General features: G+C 41.4%; 1 protein-coding gene across 1 annotated transcript; it reads left to right on the forward strand.

The window, feature by feature from the left end:
* Positions 1 to 1,346: 1,346 nt before the first annotated feature.
* On the forward strand, positions 1,347 to 13,324 carry LOC141173075 (cell adhesion molecule CEACAM7-like). The gene is made up of 7 exons (XM_073657713.1): positions 1,347 to 1,421; positions 1,565 to 1,918; positions 3,196 to 3,462; positions 6,670 to 6,819; positions 8,734 to 8,792; positions 10,761 to 10,793; positions 12,487 to 13,324. Exons 1-7 carry the CDS (start codon positions 1,400 to 1,402, stop codon positions 12,532 to 12,534), a joined length of 933 nt encoding a protein of 310 aa, XP_073513814.1. The 5' UTR covers positions 1,347 to 1,399; the 3' UTR covers positions 12,535 to 13,324.
* Positions 13,325 to 20,824: the final 7,500 nt, after the last annotated feature.

Here is a 20,824-nt window from a genome sequence, read left to right on the forward strand (position 1 = left end):
ATATCTGGCCCAGACCACCATGATGACTTCTTTTAACTACCACTTCTGATTGTAATAGTAGTTCTTACTTTATTTTTTTCTTCTCGATCTGGCCTAGACCAACCAAGATTCCCCCTTCTGGCTACCACCTCTGATTGTAGTTCTTCCTTCATTCTTTTCTTCTCTATCTGGCCCAGACCACCATGATGACTTCATTTAACTACCACCTCTGATTGTAGTTCCTTCTTTGTTCTTTCCTTCTTTTACTGGCACAGACCACCACAATGACTTATTCTGACCACCACCCCACAGTCATAGTTGCTCCTTAGAAACTGCTCTCCATTGTTGTAGTACCCTCGTAACAGTACCACCTGTGCGTCTGCTACAAATTAATAGTGTCCATTATGTAACCCTATCCACAGCAATTGTGCCCTCATTCCCAGAACAGTAATAGTGCCTTTGCACAAAGCAAAATTGCACGCTAGTGTTGGTGTCAACTTAGTATCCTCCATATGAAAATTTCACCCTCCACTCAGGTATGGTGCCTCTTAGTTCCTCCCTTCAGTAATGATGCCTCTGAGTGCCTCCACTGACCAAAGTTGGCTTCCTTAGGGCCTCTACTATGAAATGGTGCTGTTTTGTTCACACTTTCACCCCACTATTAGAGACACTGTTGTGCTCCTTATCTCAGTGAAAGATCTCTCTTTAGTTTACCAGTCAGTCAGCAATGGTTTCACCATAGTGCCCCTCACATAGCAATTGTGCACCCACTCAGTTGTGCTCTGCTCCAGCACTTGGTGATACAGTTAATTGATGTTGTCAATCACACCTTTGCTGAAATGTTAATGGCACAGTATGGCATAATAATGTTGCTGTACAGTGCGGCAGTGTGCAGCGGTACTTTTCCTGTGTTATTAGAGTGTTGGCCAAAAATGTCCTATATTCTATGAGCCTATGAGTTACGTTGCAGAACAAAATATTTTACTACAAGAAACATAGTTACCAGCATTGATTTGGGCATCTTAGGAATGATTTATTTCTTCCTTGGTCCCATTTGTGACTTCCCAAATCCAGCCCAAAAACTGCGAATTGTAGGTACAGCTGGAAAAACCTGGTGGGCACTCGCAAGTTTGTCTGGATGGACTCCTTCTGACAAATCAGGACAGGTAAGTATGCAGTTGTTTGGTATGCCTACCAAATGAATAGGCAGCGATGTAATACAATGTCTTGCTGAATAATCCAGGCCGAAACCTGCTCTTTTGAAAAGTTTTAAATCTGTCTCTCCCATAACTGCCATAGAAGGTTGAGTGTGAGACTGTGTCAGAGCTGGTTAAACATTACAGCATGATCTAATATACATGACAAACACAAGCTCTGCAGTTTTACCTGAAGGAGACAGACACCAACCTGCACCACTGGCATGAGGGGCTTCACTTTAGCAGGTAATGAAGGTGTCTTCCAGTGCCCTATAGCTTACTATATCTTTGACTAATGTAGGAGACCTAATGGGTTTGGATTACTAGATATTTTGGATTTTAGCTCCTTGACTTTCCAGATGATGACATTTTTCACATTGTTTTCTCAGGTGTCTTCTGTCTTTGGATGACTTCTACCACTGGAATTAAAATTGAGTTGATTCCTCCTCATCCCCTTCTCGATGAATCAGTTCTTCTTCACGTTACACACATCGATGCTTCAATCCGGACTTTTTCTTGGTTTAGGGGAGAACTCGCCAGGACACAGTATCAGATCCTCTCATATAATAGAAGAGACGACCCACCTGAGAGTCCGGGGCCTCTGTATTTTCCTCGAGTCAGTAGTTTTCCAAATGCATCCTTGAAGATTTCAAATCTTCATACCGAAGACCAAGATTATTACACTGTGCAAGTCTCCATGAATGATGGGCAAGATCGCAGCACAGTCCAACTGTATGTGTATGGTGAGTAAAATTGGGTATTCCATTCCTAATTACAAAGATATTCTTAAAGGGGACATTGGAATAAACTTCAAAATGGCTGTTATGCCGCCAAAACCTCCCCATTTGAGTAGGTGGACCTAATTTATGCTCAGATTCCCCTCATACTTAACAATGGTGTTTCTTTACAACTGTATCTTGTGACAGAGTCACTGGTGTTATATGTGAGGGGAGATATGTTTCACTGCGGTTATGAGCGTCAGTGAACTAAACCTACACATTTCCTCCACCATGTTATGTGCTGGGGGGTTAAACCACCATTTTCAAAGGGAGTGTTTTTTTGTGAATGACATTGAGAAGTGTGGGAAGTCATTCACCATATCTCCGCCTCAGGGTGTGGCTGAGCCAGGTTAAATGCTCAATCACTGTTTTTTTTTTTCTCGGTTGTGAGTTTGAAGAAGGACGCCTCCAGACTGTGGAACTTCAGCTCAGGAGGAGCTGAAGTGTGCGGCAACTCCTAGCGGGAGAATCCCGCACACATATGGACTGTGCTATCGTTTATCTTTCATTTTGCCATTATGCCATCAAGGCTGTGTTTATTTTGCTCAATCTGCAGTGCTTTATGCCATTTTAAATAAACCTGCAGACAAAAACGTTCCTGAGTCTACTTCTGAAAGCAGCCAGGTGAGTCATCTTGCCACAATCTGTAGTAATAAAATCCATACTCTGCTGCTCTTTTTAAGGAGAGTCTGACCATCCAAAGCTAAGCATTCAAAATAAAAAAAAATGTTCATCAGAAAATCCATTTTAATAGATGTCTCCTTGTGCACCTAGTCAACATTGAGTGGGCCCTGAACCATCTTTATAATTATAGCAGCATCCCATGCAAGCATATTGGATAGCGATGAACAAATACATTTGTAGGACCTTAGTCCAGAATGAAGGTCAATAGTCATTGGCCTCTGGACGGGAGCCCTGAGAACCACCTCATAACTGCCGGAATCCGTGTCTCTTCTCTTGATTAGCCAGTCTGGCGTGATGTCATATGTGCTTCACCCCACAACAATGATGTCACTTCAGGCCAGCAAATCAAAAGAGAAGCTCCTGTGTCCACATAATGCTGATCTCAGCTGCAGGACCAGGATTGTGCAAATATATTCATTCCTCTTTAATCTTGACTTCTACATGGACACACAATGTTCTTGGGTCTTCCTTTCCTTAGATTTTGTTTTCTTTGATATATTATTGAATTAACTGTCTCCTTTGTGTCTTTTATCCTTGTTTTCTCTTCTTTCCTTCAGAATTAGTTACTAAACCCATTATCAAACCATCTACTACGTATGCAATTAGAGATGAGACATTTCGACTGGAATGTGCCACAATCTATTCGGTGAAGATCCAATGGGGAAGAACAGGAAAACCGATTCCTCCTGGAGTCATTCGATCTCCTGATAACAGGACCATCACTTTTCCTAATCTCAGGCGTTCAGATGCAGGAAAGTATTGGTGTGAGGCTGAAAGTCCTATAAACAAGATGATCAGTGACATCTACACTTTGAGTGTTTACTGTGAGTAACAGGAGTCATTTGACAGTGGTGGTTGTAAAAGTAGTATCATAATCAATGTATGATTTTGTCTAAGGGGTGTTCACATGTATGTGTATGCATTTCTTGTGTGCACATATGTAAGACACACTTAGAGACTTAGATTTACACAAAGCCAAGTAGTTAATGGGAACAGTATACTGTATAAAGGATTCAGCTCAATCTATTGGTACCTGCTGTCAGATTAGAGACCAGATATTATCATGCAATCATAGTAGGCAGATTTTGGATGCAACATTATTCACATGGTTGCCTATTAGATATTAGTGAATAAATTTGTAGAACCCTGATCGAGGAGCTAATTAGGAATTCTATGGCTGCTCGATGGGAGCCCTTTTAACCACTTCTGATCTTCCAGCATCTACATCTCCTCTTTTGAGAACCAATGAAAAAATTGCACCAAAAAATCAGAAGGTAAAAGAAAAGTAAAAACAATCTTTATAAATTCATTAAAAATTACATCAAGGGTTAGGGCGATGACATGTGAATGGCCAATAAATGGAACCATACATTCATATAAGGTTTGATCCTGCGGGATATAAATATGAGAATCAGTGGAGATTACCTTAGTCCAATACTGCGGTGCCACCACCCTAATGCGCGTTTCGGATGTGGTTCCGGAAGACCACAGTATTAGACCTAGGTAATCTCCACTGATACTCATATTTATATCCCGCAGGATCAGATCTTATCTGAATGTATCTTTTAGTCGGGACTTTGGCCTGTGGCTGCTTCTAAGCATCAGGACACCAATTGCTTTACCTCTTACTGTGATATTCACCCACTAGCCATATGCCCATGCCCTGACCAATCTCATCCTACGATTTTTTCCTATCTGCAGATTTAACTGTTTATAAAATTTTGCCTTGCCCCTCTATTGCGGTGCCATTTATTGGTCATTCACATGTCATTGCTAAAGCCCTTGATGTAATTTTAAATGAATTAGTAAAGATTGAAAGCGTTTTGCAGGGCTTGTGATTAAAGTCTTGGAGGACTGGAATGTTGGAATGTTGGCCATCTTGGTACCTTCGAACAGGTTAGCATTCTGTGTTATCTGGACAAGGGTGCTGTGAACCACATGCTACTTGTAATGCACACGCCCGGACTGACTGGCGTGTGCGTGTATATGTAGTGATTCCACTGGACCGTACCGGAGAGTGAATGCCTGGAGGGGCGTAACTAAGTATCCACCCGATCCGACCAAGGTCGCACGACGGCATACGACGCCAGTGCACCAAGGAGGAACCGAGCAGAGGGACCAGGTGCTACTCCAGGTCAGACCCCGGACACGGCTGTTAACCCACACCGGGGAATACAGGAACAGGCAGGTTAGGCTGGCACACAGACTGGTGGGTACAGGCAGACACGGCTGGTATGCAGACAGGGAGGTACTGACAGGTACGGCCGGTATGCAGGCAGGTGGATGTTGGTAAGCACGACTGGTATGCAGGCAGGGAGGTACTGGCAGGTACGACAGGTTGGAGCACAGAGTGGATAGGACCCAGTACAGACTGGGACTCAGGAACAGAACCGCAGATGTGGTGGACAAACACAGCAGAGTGAGGCCGCCCGGAGCGGCGAGCAAGAGCAGAGCAAGACGAGACTGCCTGGAGCGGTGAGCGAGAGTAGAGCAGGACGAGGCCGCCTGGAGCGGTGAGCAAGAGTGGAGCAGGACAAGACTGCCGGAGCAGTGAGCAAAGTGTCAGAGCAGAGCGAGACTGCCGGAGCAGGGAGCAAAGGGTCAGAGCAGAGCGAGACTGCCGGAGCAGGGAGCAAAGGGTCAGAGCAGAGCGAGACTGCCGGAGCAGCGAGCAAAGGGTCAGAGCAGAGCGAGACTGCCGGAGCAGCGAGCAAAGGGTCAGAGCAGAGCGAGACTGCCGGAGCAGTGAGCAAAGGGTCAGAGCAGAGCGAGACTGCCGGAGCAGTGAGCAAAGGGTCAGAGCAGAGCGAGACTGCCGGAGCAGCAAGCAAAGGGTCAGAGCAGAGCGAGACTGCCGGAGCAGCGAGCAAAGGCTCAGAGCAGAGCGAGACTGCCGGAGCAGTGAGAAAAGGGTCAGAGCAGAGCGAGACTGCCGGAGCAGTAAGCAAAGGGTCAGAGCAGAGCAAGACTGCTGGAGCAGTGAGCAAAGGGTCAGAGCAGAGCGAGACTGCCGGAGCAGTGAGCAAAGGGACAGAGCAGAGTGAGACTGCCAGAGCAGCAAGCAAAGGCAGGGCAGAGGGGACAGGGCTCTGTTCACACAGAACAGACAGGAAGGGAAAGGCAGAACCAGATACCCACAGGGTACTTGCAGTGAAGTAGCGAGTGGACCACAAACTCACAAACGGAAGTACAGTGACAACGAGCAGGAGTAGGTTTGAGTACAGACTCTGCAGAAAAAGGGAAGATATGGGCATAAAGAGAGACGGGAAACAGGCTGGAAGATAGTTAGGGCAGAAGCAGACACTGGGAAAAGACACAGACAACAGATCTAGGTATGCGGCCCCTAGAGGGCAGAAGTAACAGGCTAAGAGCGTGTTCACACGGGCCTGGAATTACAGCTTCCAGGAAAGGCAGCTGGCTAGAGTACACAGACAGGACACAGTTCAGACACGGGAACTGATACCGCGAGGCAGGAAACAAAGACAGGATCTGGCACATCAGTGACAAGAAGCCAACTGAAAGAGCAAGATGCTCAGGCAAGGATTCCAGGGAGGAGCTGGGTTAAATGCCAGGTGACAGACAGCAATAGGCTGAGGAAGCATCAGGGGTGTGTCTGCAGCAGCTACAAGAAACAGGAAGTTCAGCGGGCGTCGCCCAAAGCAGACAGAGCAGAGCAAAGCAGACAATATGGAAAGAAGCCAAAGTGATAGTCTGGACTGGAAATCAAGTGCGCGCTCTTGTACAGTGGGAGATGGACCACTATGCAAGGACACCGCCGGGTATGTTACACTACTTGCTGGAATCTGCAGCTCCTTTCTTAGTTAGCAGGCTTGACATGATGTCACATGCGTGTCATGCTGTAATGATCATGTTACCCCAGCCAACTTCTCAAAAGATAAGCTGTGGATGCCAATAGGTAGGAGGCAGTTCACTGGGATCCCATTTAGCGGCCACACATTTATTCACTCATCTTTACTGACTTTATAATATACTTATCTACTTTTTCTTGTATCCACACATTGGTATTGAAGGTATCTGTGAATCCACATCAGACCTCAATGCTGGAGAGATATCAGGAATCATCATTGGGACCATACTTGGACTTGCCCTGTTGGCTGGTGGAATCCTTCTTGTTTTTTTCTTTCAAAGACACAAACATCCTGCAATGGAAGAGACAGGAGGTAAGGGGATAGAATAAAAATACAAACATGAATACTTAAAATAATATGTTACATCATCTGTCTATGTGTACAACTTGTAGACCATAATACAATTTCTATAATAGATCCTTGATCATGTACATATAGTAGTGGTGGAGGTAATAGTCTGCCCTCTGATACTTGGAAGGGTTAAATGCATGTTCCTGAAGCTAGAAACCTCTAGGGCTGCAGTTTGGCCTGGGCAGGGTAAACTGTAACAGCCGGCTCAGTGAGGGGAGGGGGAACTCAGTGTTAGACTCTAGTGCAGGAAGTGAGTTCAGTCAGTAGTTGTGCAGTACAGCAAGTACAGCATGTGGGCCTAGAATTCTAGACAGTGAGTCACCAAAGAATGCCTCTGCACGAGTCCCTTTCTCTGGCCTGGGAACCTTGAGGAAGACGTTAGGCTCAGGGGCACATTCTGTCTGCGTGGCTGCAGAAGATTTAATACTCAAACTCTCAGAGGCGGAGTGAAATGGGATCCAGATATACTGTCATTGGTGAGGAAGAATCTCTAGGGCTAGAGAAGAAAGCAGCAGAGATGCTGCATCTAGATTGGAAACCAGGGCTGAAGTTGTATCCGGTATCTGTGGGAAATATGACAACCCGTTGGGCCTTATCCTTTATACCTGCCTGTAAATACTATACATACTGCCAGCTACCCAGTAAAGTTCTGGTTGTTTTTATGAACCCTATGCCCTCTGAATTGATTCCTGCTCTGGTTCCAGAAGAAGGATTCCTGGAGTCAGAAGAGGCCTGCTGGTCAGAAGTAAGAGGGAGACACAACATACACAGCAGCTCACCATGACGAGGACACACTTTGTCTGTAGAGTGCCAGAGTGAGCAGGGACCACAGCTCGCCCACGAATACCTCGCTTGGGCACCTTACATACAGACCAACGAGTCAAGTTTTTCTTACCAGTAGATATCACTAGAAAATTATAGTTTTTTTATTAGGTGGGCTTTCCGCGCGGTGTTGTAAGAGCTTTGCTGAGTGCTCCAGCCATTGAAATATCTTTCTCAGGTGGCTCTCCCTCCCCTTTCACAGCATGTGTCTGATATGCAGGATGAGGCAGGAAAACTGCAGCTGCTTCTCCCTCCTCCCTTTCTAGAATTTACTGTTTTACACTAGATTAATTTTTTGTGACTGAAATAGTTAGTGAACATTTTCAAAAGTCTGAAGCCAAGAAAAGGGGAACTACAGGTCGCTAGAAGTAAAGAGATAAAGTAGAACTACGTTATAGTCCAGAGTTTCATGTAATTCACTTTGCTGATTAATACAATACACTTTACAGCTAGAGATGAGGCAAAACAATTCATAACATGTCAAATTTATGAAATTTCAGATTCTGGAAAATCCAACATTTTTGGCCAGATTATTTTGAGGACCATGAGTGGGCTGAAAAATAATATAAGACTATACTCACCTGTCCTATTCCTGCCCTCAACCCACCTGCTAGTAGAAGGTTGTGTGGGGTAACATCAATGTCTTTGCTCCTCATGTGACCATATGAGGTCTAGTGAACCCTGAAAAATCTGGAGACTGAAAGGAGAAAATGGAGGACAATGGAAGGTAGCTGCAGCAACAGGACAGGTGAGGGACAAGCCTAGGAAAGGCGAGTATGGCCTTTTATTATTTTTTTTATCATTATCCCTCCTTTTCAAAGTTCATGCTTTGGATTCTGGAGAGACCTAAAAGTACACATTAAATAAGGTGAAGTTTCCTCGCAGCTGATAACGGTTTGCACAATGCAACATGTCATGTGTACTGTATTTGATAATGATTTGTATCTTTTATGGATTTAACCTAACATTATGTCCACAGATTCATTCTCACTATTTGGCAAGACGATCCTGAAGAATGTGGTTATCTAAATTTTTTTTTTACATAACTTGCAGAAAAGGCAATTAAACAAGATCATCCCGTTGAGTATTACAATGTGGAAGCTATGACAGTGGTGAGAAACCAAAACTTCACTAACCTTCGTCCAATAGAGTCTTCCTTATATGTGGCAATCATCATCATTACTAAGAGTTCCTAGTCTTGTCTATTTTAATTTCCTTTTTCTTTCAACATGTATTTTCCGTTATAGTTCTGGGTGCTTTTGTGCCCATTGTCAATGTGTTTGAAGAAACCATGTTCGTCCAGTCTTAGCAGTGTCAGCAGGGAGTCCTGAAATGGACTTGATTACATCCATTACTCATCTGAACTTATCAATAGTCTTGGTTTCCAGAAGTTGGAATTTAGAACCTGCAACTTGTTTTCCTTCACAAACTTCAGTTTTGTGTACATGCAAAATTAATCAAGTGTGCTATTTCCCCCTAATGATGCCCCCCAGGGCTCACTTCACCTACCATTTTCTGCTTGATCCATCCTTAAATAGTTCTAATCCTGTTGGTCAAGCATGAGCAGATGCACCTAATGACCCCGTGTAATGAAGCACTCTCATGGCATCTTCATTGTCCTAACAGTCAGGTTGTAGCAGAATTCTGTTATGCTTGGTTCTGAAGATCCCACTGATACCAGCTGCAGATGCTACTAATGATCCTATCTGATTAATAAGACTTAGATGCACCTAATGACCCTGTCTAATAAAACACCCTCTTTGTAGTTCGGCTCAACTATGGTATGCATGCAGGGGTGAGCATGACCATATTTACTATAGGAAACTGGGACATTCAAGGGCAAATTGCAGGTACATAAAATGTTTATACAATGTTTGTACCCCAACCCCATCACTATGATAAGCCAACACATTGATTAATAGATGTCGATATATATATTTTTCTAACAAAAGTAACCTTATGAAATAAAAAAAAATAGTGTTTGTACTAATAAGTACAATAATTGACTACAATACTTCTGTTTCCCATCTTTCTTCCTCTCTATCCCTTTCTCTTCTCTTTCACGTTCTCTCCTGCATACTTTCGCTCTGCTTCTCTCATTCTTTGTCTTCTTTCTCTCTCTCATCACTCATTATTTATTTTACTCATTCTTTCATTTCTCTGTCTCTCACCTCTTTCTCTATAAGTTAGGATAAATGTATCTCTATCTGGAAGCACATAGGTGAATAGATGGAGGGGCCTGCAGCACAGAAGAGAAGCAGGGTGCTGCTGAGAAATGCAGCTTTAGTTGATAAGAATAGAGCTGCCCATTTAGCTCTGGGAAGCTGGATGCAGGGGCAGAATGAGCTGAAAAAAGTTACAAAGGTACAAAAAAAAAATATTGATATTGTCAGAATAAGCCTTTAAACATTGAAAGCTCAGTTGAATTCCTCACTGGTTTTGACCAGCGTTGTCACTGAATGTTGATCTGCACAGGAGATTTTTGTCAACTCTGGGGAAAGAATTATGTTTCTCATTGAGGACATTCAGCTTGTTTATGGAGTCTCAAAGTAGGGGTGGTCTCACATTGGAAAGTTATCCTCTATCTACAGTATGGGATAAATGAGCTTTGAAACATGAGAATTTATATAACAGACGTATGTCCTCAATAAAAGCCCGAACCCCAGAGTTGCATCAGACATCTGATCCAGCCAACCGGTAATCTATTCTATAATGGTGAGGGGCAAGAACGCAAAAATTGGTGTCTACAAATAGGTGTTTTGTTAATATTCATCATTTTCAATGCTCTTTATAAGTCAAACATTGACCTACAGGATAACGAGCTATGTTGGGCACTGCACGGACAGTTTTATATTTTCTGGATTAAAGCTAATTTGCAGTTATCATATAATTAAATTTTAGATAGTGGAGAAAATATAGGAACGCCTAGAAATCAATTTATGTTTGAGCAGATTGTGTGTAGAACTTAGTTACATTCCAGCTTTTGGCAGTGGGAATAGTCATTATTTCTTGATACAATGTGCCTAAGAGGCAGAAAGTTTGGAAAAACTTATGCAATTTCTTTATGCACTATCTTGCAGCCTAATCCTGACAACCAGGAGCCTACTTATATGGTAAGTGTCTTTCTGCATATAACTATCTTTATCATTCCCATACTGGGAACATATGGGGGGAAATTAGTTATGACTAGTGATGAGCGTAAGTGCTTGTTACTCGAGTTTACCAAGGGTGCTGTTAGACAGCCACAAAACATGCAGAGATTGCCTGACAAGCACGGGCAATCCCCGCATGTTCTGTGATTGTCTAACAGCTGTGAAACATGCGGACGTGGAGACTCGAACATATCACTAGAGCACACGCGATTTTCGGTGGGTACCAGAGCACCCTAGGCAAACTCGAGTAACGAGCACTTGCACTCATCACTAGTTATTATTGGAGTTTCATGCTCCAATCTTAAATAGAAGCCTGTTGGTGTAAGATGTGCCAAATTTATTGAAAAGCGTAAGCGCCTTACTAAATTTGGCACAATTTTGCCGGTCCTTGTGCCACAAGACAAGACTAAAAAGTCTTGAGGGTTGTGAAAAATAAAAAAGTCATTTTTGAGATTATGGGTGAGGATAAAACATTATTTAGAGTTTCTTTTTATCCACAACAGCTTCAAGCTGTACATCTGGTCAGTCATAAAGGCGAAAAAAATTGTACACTGACACTGTCAAATCAGTGTTGAAGGTGTGATATACTGTGCATCCTATTGACAATGACTGTGTTTTGTAAGACAGACCACTTCCTCTTCTGCTGATCTTTATCCACTTTTTTAAAAAAAAAAAAAGTTATCAGAACTGGCTTAAAAAAGTCAAGTTACTTTTTTTTTTTTTTACAAAAATTGAGCAAAAAATGTCCATCTTTTTAAAAACTGGCCAAAAACGTATGATGAATTTCCCCCTTTGTTTCCTATTCATCCATGCATTTCCAAGAGGAGTAAAAAAAAGAATAGGTGCAAAGCATATTCTAACAAAAGTTATGCCAGAATTGCTGTTTCATATTTTGTACAAGTTTTTACTTAAAGGGAATCTGTCGGCACGTTTTTGCTATGTAATCGGAAAGCAGCATGATGTAGGGGCTGAGAGTTGGACTCCAGCGATGTGCCGCTAAGGCTAAGTTCCCACCATGAGTTTTTGATATTGCAGATTTTCTTCATCCATTAAATAACATAGGTTACTTGTATTTTTTTGAAAATACGCAGCATAAAAAAACTCACCAAAACCTCATTGTGGAAATGTAACCTTACTAGGCTGTGTGTTGCTTTATCAATAAAATCAGTGTTTTATTAGCAGCAGATTATCACCACAGGACTAGGTGTATCGTGCCTCCTGGTCCAACCACACCCCCACCCCTATTTGGTAGCTTACTGTGCACACTGTATATTGACAGAAAGCTGCTTATCAGTGGTGGGGGTGTGGTTGGACCAGGAGTCACGAGACACCTAGTCCTGTAGTGATAATCACCTGCTGAAAAACAATGATTTATTTGGGGAATAGCAACACACAGCCCAATAAGTGACACATCGCTGGAATCAGGGTCTCAGCCCCTACATCACGGTGCTATTAGATTACATAGCAAAAAAATGCTGACAGATTCCCTTTAACAGGCATGTGCTTATTTTTACTTAAAAAAAAGAAACCTTTATATTTCCAAGCTCAGTGTCTCCCCCTTTTATGATAGCCCTCAAGACACCAGAAAGATGTACTTCCTCAAGATCTGATCTTTGGGTTAGGAAATTTATTCTACTTTGTCAATTTTTTGTAGGATTTGCAGTATCCATCTCAAGATATGTACAGCGATCTCCAGAGTTAACACATCTCCAAAACTTCTTCTATCTTCTTGTCAAGCCCCCCGAGCACTTATAGCTGCAGTCTTCATTCTTTTTGGGGCAAGAATTTTGGTGGAAATCACAGCCTTGGACCATCCCAGGGATTGTAACTTCTTCAGTTTATATAGCTGGATTACACTATTTTTGTATACTTTTGTTATAAAAGGCAAAAAAATGGAAATAAAGAAGAAAAAAATGGAAAAAAATGACTAATGCCAAAGCTTAATAAATGTTATGTTATACATTTGTGTGCTATTTTTGCAACAAATTTATGTTTTGTTTTGCTATTTTTGCTCAATATTTGCTGCGGTATTTTAATATACAAAGTAATCAATATGTTAATATTAAATCATTAGTTTGGATATTATTGATATATTTGTATCACTCTGGTAAATACTATAAACCTTAATGTCTGCCCCTTCAGTGTTTTCCATCAGTGTGTCATCCTTGTGTCCATTTATACCATCAGAAGGTCCGTTTTTACCATCAGTGTCTCCATTGTTGCCATCAGAGTGTCCATTTTTACCATCAGTGTGTTCATTGTTACCATCAGTGTCCTTTTTTACCATCAGTATGTCAATTGTTACCGTCAGAGTGTCCATTTTTACCATCAGAGTCTCTGTTTTTATCATCAGTGTGTCTGTTTTTACCATCAGCGTGTCCATTGTTACCATCAGAGTGTCCATTTTTACCATCAGTGTGTCCATTGTTACCATCAGAGTGTCCGTTTTTACCATCAGTATGTCCATTGTTACCATCAGAGTGTCCGTTTTTACCATCAGTATGTCCATTGTTACCATCAGAGTGTCCATTTTTACCATCAGAGTCTCTGTTTTTACCATCAGTGTGTCAGTTTTTACCATTAGTGTGTCCATTGTTACCATCAGTGTCCATTTTTACCATCAGTGTGTCCATTGTTACCATCAGACTGTCCGTTTTTACCATCAGTGTGTCCATTGTTACCATCAGTGTGTCCATTGTTACCATCAGAGTCCTTTTTTACCATCAGTGTGTCCATTGTTACCATCAGAGTGTCTGTTTTTATCATCAGAGTGTCCGTTTTTACCATCAGTGTGTCTATTGTTACCATCAGTGTGTCCATTGTTACCATCAGAGTGTCCGTTTTTACCATCAGTGTGTCAATTATTACCATCAGAGTGTCCGTTTTTACCATCAGTATGTCCATTGTTACCATCAGAGTGTCCGTTTTTACCGTCAGAGTCTCTGTTTTTACCATCAGTGTGTCTGTTTTTACCATCAGTGTGTCCATTGTTACCATAAGAGTGTCCGTTTTTTACCATCAGTATGTCCATTGTTACCATCAGAGTGTCCGTTTTTACCATCAGTATGTCCATTGTTACCATCAGAGTGTCCTTTTTTACCATCAGTATGTCTATTGTTACCATCAGAGTCTCCGTTTTTATCATCAGTGTGTCCAATGTTACCATCAGAGTGTCCGTTTTTACCATCAGTATGTCCATTGTTACCATCAGTGTGTCCATTGTTAACATCAGAGTGTCCATTTTTACGATCAGTGTGTCCATTGTTACCATCAGAGTGTCCGTTTTTACCATCAGTGTGTCCATTGTTACCATCAGAGTGTCCGTTTTTACCATCAGAGTCTTCGTTTTTGTCATCAGTGTGTCATCCGTGTATCGTCCATGTGTCTGTTTTTACCATGAGTGTGTCACCCGTGTGCTGTACATGATTTTCATGGACCCATAGACTTTTATTGGCCCTTGTCATTCTTGCTGCTGGAGAAAAACAGACATGTCTCCAAGTGTTTTGCAAAGACACACGGTCCATGTAATAATATGGACATATGGAAAGCACCATAGGTTATAATGGGTACGTGTGGTATCCGTGAAAAAAACTAATACCATAAGTACCGGAAACACGGACATGTTAAGGAGGCCTAAGAGGGAGAGAGCCCATGAGTCCAAGTATATTCAATCTCTGCCCACCCAGCCTCACTGACAGCTGCAGCTTATACTAAGGAATGTGAGATCTCAACAGGGAGGAGGGACACTGAGGAGCTGTCAATCAGTCTTCATAGGCAGATGAGTGAGCTATAATTTGAGAGCGAATAATTCAGCCTGACAGTTATTAAAAGTAAGTCCACAAGTCTCATTGGTTCAAAGATCATCAAAATGCTTTCCTAACAGTAGCCTGGTCAACGTGCGTCGGGGGGCTTCTCAATGACAGTGGCTGATGCTTTATATAGAATTAGCCCCTTGGTGTATTTTGCTACTCTCAGTGACCCATACCCCCTGGGGATGTGACAAAACATGTTGGTGGAGAACTAGAGGAGCAGATCAATATTATAAAGTAGCTTTGTGCCTTTATTTAATAATTTTGCAACAGATCCATTTTGGACATTAATCATTCGCAGGTTCCTAAAACCGGAAATGCCAGCGGAATTTTGCTGAAGAATACTTTCTTTTCTGCATAGATCACTTCTCGGCAAACATCTCATATTATTACATGCAGGATTACAATAAAAGATGACACCAATACACGGAGAACACATGAATAGTTCATGGACTGTACAATATAACTCTCCTGATGGTTTCCTGCTAATTTTTGAAGTTATTATGATTTGTACATTATGTAGCAGAATTATTAGTCTGCCATGTGGCTAATAAAATGGCTCTATGTGTCAGTATGCTGTGACCTGTAATTTTCTATCTTTTCTAAATAAAGAACACTGTAAGACCGGTCATTGGTGAATGTGGATGATATCGCCACCTAGTGGACAAAGTGAGCACGGCAGTAATGGTGCATTTTATGAAGGTGATTACAAGCAAATAATTTAACAAACTAAATAACAAGGAAATGTTTCCCCCCCAAATGATAACGTTTCATATTGCTAGAATAAATTCTTTGAAAAAACAGGAGAAAAGCAACTAAACAACATTGCTGCATTTCAAGGAAAAATATACCATCATACAACATACTGTCAGATATATCAGCTGTTTTACCCAGAAGAGGAGTGCAGAACCTTTGTTTAGGAGATACCCCGGAAAACCAGGGGAGGAGTCCTGAGGAGATAATTTGCATATTCCCACTGCATTTTGGGGTAAGTGAAGAGTCTCCGCGAGCTCAAAGAACACTGGAGTTTTGCTGTTGGAGCTGAAAAGAGGACATCAGTAAACCAGGGGAGGAGTCCTGAGGAGATAATTTGCATATTTCCACTGCATTTTGGGGTAAGTGAAGAATCTCCGCGAGCTCAAAGAACACTTGAGGGTTGTGAAAAATAAAAAAGTCATTTTTGAGATTATGGGTGAGGATAAAACATTATTTAGAGTTTCTTTTTATCCACAACAGCTTCAAGCTGTACATCTGGTCAGTCATAAAGGTGAAAAAAATTGTACACTGACACTGTCAAATGAGTGTTGAAGGTGTGATATACTGTGCATCCTATTGACAATGACTGTGTTTTGTAAGACAGACCACTTCCTCTTCTGCTGATCTTTATCCACTTTTTTAAAAAAAAAAAAAAGTTAGAACTGGCTTAAAAAAGTCAAGTTACTTTTTTTTTTTTTACAAAAATTGAGCAAAAAATGTCCATCTTTTTAAAAACTGGCCAAAAACGTATGATGAATTTCCCCCTTTGTTTCCTATTCATCCATGCATTTCCAAGAGGAGTAAAAAAAAGAATAGGTGCAAAGCATATTCTAACAAAAGTTATGCCAGAATTGCTGTTTCATATTTTGTACAAGTTTTTACTTAAAGGGAATCTGTCGGCACGTTTTTGCTATGTAATCGGAAAGCAGCATGATGTAGGGGCTGAGAGTTGGACTCCAGCGATGTGCCGCTAAGGCTAAGTTCCCACCATGAGTTTTTGATATTGCAGATTTTCTTCATCCATTAAATAACATAGGTTACTTGTATTTTTTTGAAAATACGCAGCATAAAAAAACTCACCAAAACCTCATTGTGGAAATGTAACCTTACTAGGCTGTGTGTTGCTTTATCAATAAAATCAGTGTTTTATTAGCAGCAGATTATCACCACAGGACTAGGTGTATCGTGCCTCCTGGTCCAACCACACCCCCACCCCTATTTGGTAGCTTACTGTGCACACTGTATATTGACAGAAAGCTGCTTATCAGTGGTGGGGGTGTGGTTGGACCAGGAGTCACGAGACACCTAGTCCTGTAGTGATAATCACCTGCTGAAAAACAATGATTTATTTGGGGAATAGCAACACACAGCCCAATAAGTGACACATCGCTGGAATCAGGGTCTCAGCCCCTACATCACGGTGCTATTAGATTACATAGCAAAAAAATGCTGACAGATTCCCTTTAACAGGCATGTGCTTATTTTTACTTAAAAAAAAGAAAACTTTATATTTCCAAGCTCAGTGTCTCCCCCTTTTATGATAGCCCTCAAGACACCAGAAAGATGTACTTCCTCAAGATCTGATCTTTGGGTTAGGAAATTTATTCTACTTTGTCAATTTTTTGTAGGATTTGCAGTATCCATCTCAAGATATGTACAGCGATCTCCAGAGTTAACACATCTCCAAAACTTCTTCTATCTTCTTGTCAAGCCCCCCGAGCACTTATAGCTGCAGTCTTCATTCTTTTTGGGGCAAGAATTTTGGTGGAAATCACAGCCTTGGACCATCCCAGGGATTGTAACTTCTTCAGTTTATATAGCTGGATTACACTATTTTTGTATACTTTTGTTATAAAAGGCAAAAAAATGGAAATAAAGAAGAAAAAAAAATGGAAAAAAATGACTAATGCCAAAGCTTAATAAATGTTATGTTATACATTTGTGTGCTATTTTTGCAACAAATTTATGTTTTGTTTTGCTATTTTTGCTCAATATTTGCTGCGGTATTTTAATATACAAAGTAATCAATATGTTAATATTAAATCATTAGTTTGGATATTATTGATATATTTGTATCACTCTGGTAAATACTATAAACCTTAATGTCTGCCCCTTCAGTGTTTTCCATCAGTGTGTCATCCTCGTGTCCATTTATACCATCAGAAGGTCCGTTTTTACCATCAGAGTGTCCATTGTTGCCATCAGAGTGTCCATTTTTACCATCAGTGTGTTCATTGTTACCATCAGTGTCCTTTTTTACCATCAGTATGTCAATTGTTACCGTCAGAGTGTCCATTTTTACCATCAGAGTCTCTGTTTTTATCATCAGTGTGTCTGTTTTTACCATCAGCGTGTCCATTGTTACCATCAGAGTGTCCATTTTTACCATCAGTGTGTCCATTGTTACCATCAGAGTGTCCGTTTTTACCATCAGTATGTCCATTGTTACCATCAGAGTGTCCGTTTTTACCATCAGTATGTCCATTGTTACCATCAGAGTGTCCATTTTTACCATCAGAGTCTCTGTTTTTACCATCAGTGTGTCAGTTTTTACCATCAGTGTGTCCATTGTTACCATCAGTGTCCATTTTTACCATCAGTGTGTCCATTGTTACCATCAGACTGTCCGTTTTTACCATCAGTGTGTCCATTGTTACCATCAGTGTGTCCATTGTTACCATCAGAGTCCTTTTTTACCATCAGTGTGTCCATTGTTACCATCAGAGTGTCTGTTTTTACCATCAGTGTCCGTTTTTACCATCAGTGTGTTTATTGTTACCATCAGTGTGTCCATTGTTACCATCAGAGTGTCCGTTTTTACCATCAGTGTGTCAATTATTACCATCAGAGTGTCCATTTTTACCATCAGTGTGTCCATTGTTACCATCAGACTGTCCGTTTTTACCATCAGTGTGTCCATTGTTACCATCAGTGTGTCCATTGTTACCATCAGAGTCCTTTTTTACCATCAGTGTGTCCATTGTTACCATCAGAGTGTCTGTTTTTACCATCAGTGTCCGTTTTTACCATCAGTGTGTTTATTGTTACCATCAGTGTGTCCATTGTTACCATCAGAGTGTCCGTTTTTACCATCAGTGTGTCAATTATTACCATCAGAGTGTCCATTTTTACCATCAGTATGTCCATTGTTACCATCAGAGTGTCCGTTTTTACCGTCAGAGTCTCTGTTTTTACCATCAGTGTGTCTGTTTTTACCATCAGTGTGTCCATTGTTACCATAAGAGTGTCCATTTTTACCATCAGTATGTCCATTGTTACCATCAGAGTGTCCGTTTTTACCATCAGTATGTCCATTGTTACCATCAGAGTGTCCTTTTTTACCATCAGTATGTCTATTGTTACCATCAGAGTCTCCGTTTTTACCATCAGTGTGTCCAATGTTACCATCAGAGTGTCCGTTTTTACCATCAGTATGTCCATTGTTACCATCAGTGTGTCCATTGTTAACATCAGAGTGTCCATTTTTACGATCAGTGTGTCCATTGTTACCATCAGAGTGTCCGTTTTTACCATCAGAGTCTCCGTTTTTGTCATCAGTGTGTCATCCGTGTATTGTCCATGTGTCTGTTTTTACCATGAGTGTGTCACCCGTGTGCTGTACATGATTTTCATGGACCCATAGACTTTTATTGGCCCTTGTCATTCTTGCTGCTGGAGAAAAACAGACATGTCTCCAAGTGTTTTGCAAAGACACACGGTCCATGTAATAATATGGACATATGGAAAGCACCATAGGTTATAATGGGTACGTGTGGTATCCGTGAAAAAAACTAATACCATAAGTACCGGAAACACGGACATGTTAAGGAGGCCTAAGAGGGAGAGAGCCCATGAGTCCAAGTATATTCAATCTCTGCCCACCCAGCCTCACTGACAGCTGCAGCTTATACTAAGGAATGTGAGATCTCAACAGGGAGGAGGGACACTGAGGAGCTGTCAATCAGTCTTCATAGGCAGATGAGTGAGCTATAATTTGAGAGCGAATAATTCAGCCTGACAGTTATTAAAAGTAAGTCCACAAGTCTCATTGGTTCAAAGATCATCAAAATGCTTTCCTAACAGTAGCCTGGTCAACGTGCGTCGGGGGGCTTCTCAATGACAGTGGCTGATGCTTTATATAGAATTAGCCCCTTGGTGTATTTTGCTACTCTCAGTGACCCATACCCCCTGGGGATGTGACAAAACATGTTGGTGGAGAACTAGAGGAGCAGATCAATATTATAAAGTAGCTTTGTGCCTTTATTTAATAATTTTGCAACAGATCCATTTTGGACATTAATCATTCGCAGGTTCCTAAAACCGGAAATGCCAGCGGAATTTTGCTGAAGAATACTTTCTTTTCTGCATAGATCACTTCTCGGCAAACATCTCATATTATTACATGCAGGATTACAATAAAAGATGACACCAATACACGGAGAACACATGAATAGTTCATGGACTGTACAATATAACTCTCCTGATGGTTTCCTGCTAATTTTTGAAGTTATTATGATTTGTACATTATGTAGCAGAATTATTAGTCTGCCATGTGGCTAATAAAATGGCTCTATGTGGCAGTATGCTGTGACCTGTAATTTTCTATCTTTTCTAAATAAAGAACACTGTAAGACCGGTCATTGGTGAATGTGGATGATATCGCCACCTAGTGGACAAAGTGAGCACGGCAGTAATGGTGCATTTTATGAAGGTGATTACAAGCAAATAATTTAACAAACTAAATAACAAGGAAATGTTTCCCCCCCAAATGATAACGTTTCATATTGCTAGAATAAATTCTTTGAAAAAACAGGAGAAAAGCAACTAAACAACATTGCTGCATTTCAAGGAAAAATATACCATCATACAACATACTGTCAGATATATCAGCTGTTTTACCCATAAGAGGAGTGCAGAACCTTTGTTTAGGAGATACCCCGGAAAACCAGGGGAGGAGTCCTGAGGAGATAATTTGCATATTTCCACTGCATTTTGGGGTAAGTGAAGAATCTCCGCGAGCTCAAAGAACACTGGATTTTGGCTGTTGGATCTGAAAAGAGGACATCGGTAAACCAGGGGAGGAGTCCTGAGGAGATAATTTGCATATTCCCACTGCATTTTGGGGTAAGTGAAGAGTCTCCGCGAGCTCAAAGAACACTGGATTTTGGCTGTTGGAGCTGAAAAGAGGACATCGGTAAACCAGGGGAGGAGTCCTGAGGAGATAATTTGCATATTCCCACTGCATTTTGGGGTAAGTGAAGAGTCTCGGCGAGCTCAAAGAACACTGGATTTTGGCTGTTGGAGCTGCAAAGAGGACATCGGTAAACCAGGGGAGGAGTCCTGAGGAGATAATTTGCATATTCCCACTGCATTTTGGGGTAAGTGAAGAGTCTCCGTGAGCTCAAAGAACACTGGATTTTGGCTGTT

The sequence above is a fragment of the Phyllobates terribilis genome, unplaced genomic scaffold (genome assembly GCF_046119375.1).
Source record: "Phyllobates terribilis strain yellow unplaced genomic scaffold, ASM4611937v1 Scaffold_12__6_contigs__length_324123572, whole genome shotgun sequence".
In the NCBI taxonomy this organism is placed as follows: Eukaryota; Metazoa; Chordata; class Amphibia; order Anura; family Dendrobatidae; genus Phyllobates; species Phyllobates terribilis.

Bases quoted from the DNA above. Each gene is read 5' to 3' on its own strand.
- LOC141173075 (XM_073657713.1), top strand. From the start codon at position 1,400: ATGAGGGGCTTCACTTTAGCAG. The intron at 3,463-6,669 runs GTGAGTAACAGG...TTGGTATTGAAG, and splicing joins CTACACTTTGAGTGTTTACT to GTATCTGTGAATCCACATCA. The intron at 10,794-12,486 runs GTAAGTGTCTTT...AATTTTTTGTAG, and splicing joins ACCAGGAGCCTACTTATATG to GATTTGCAGTATCCATCTCA.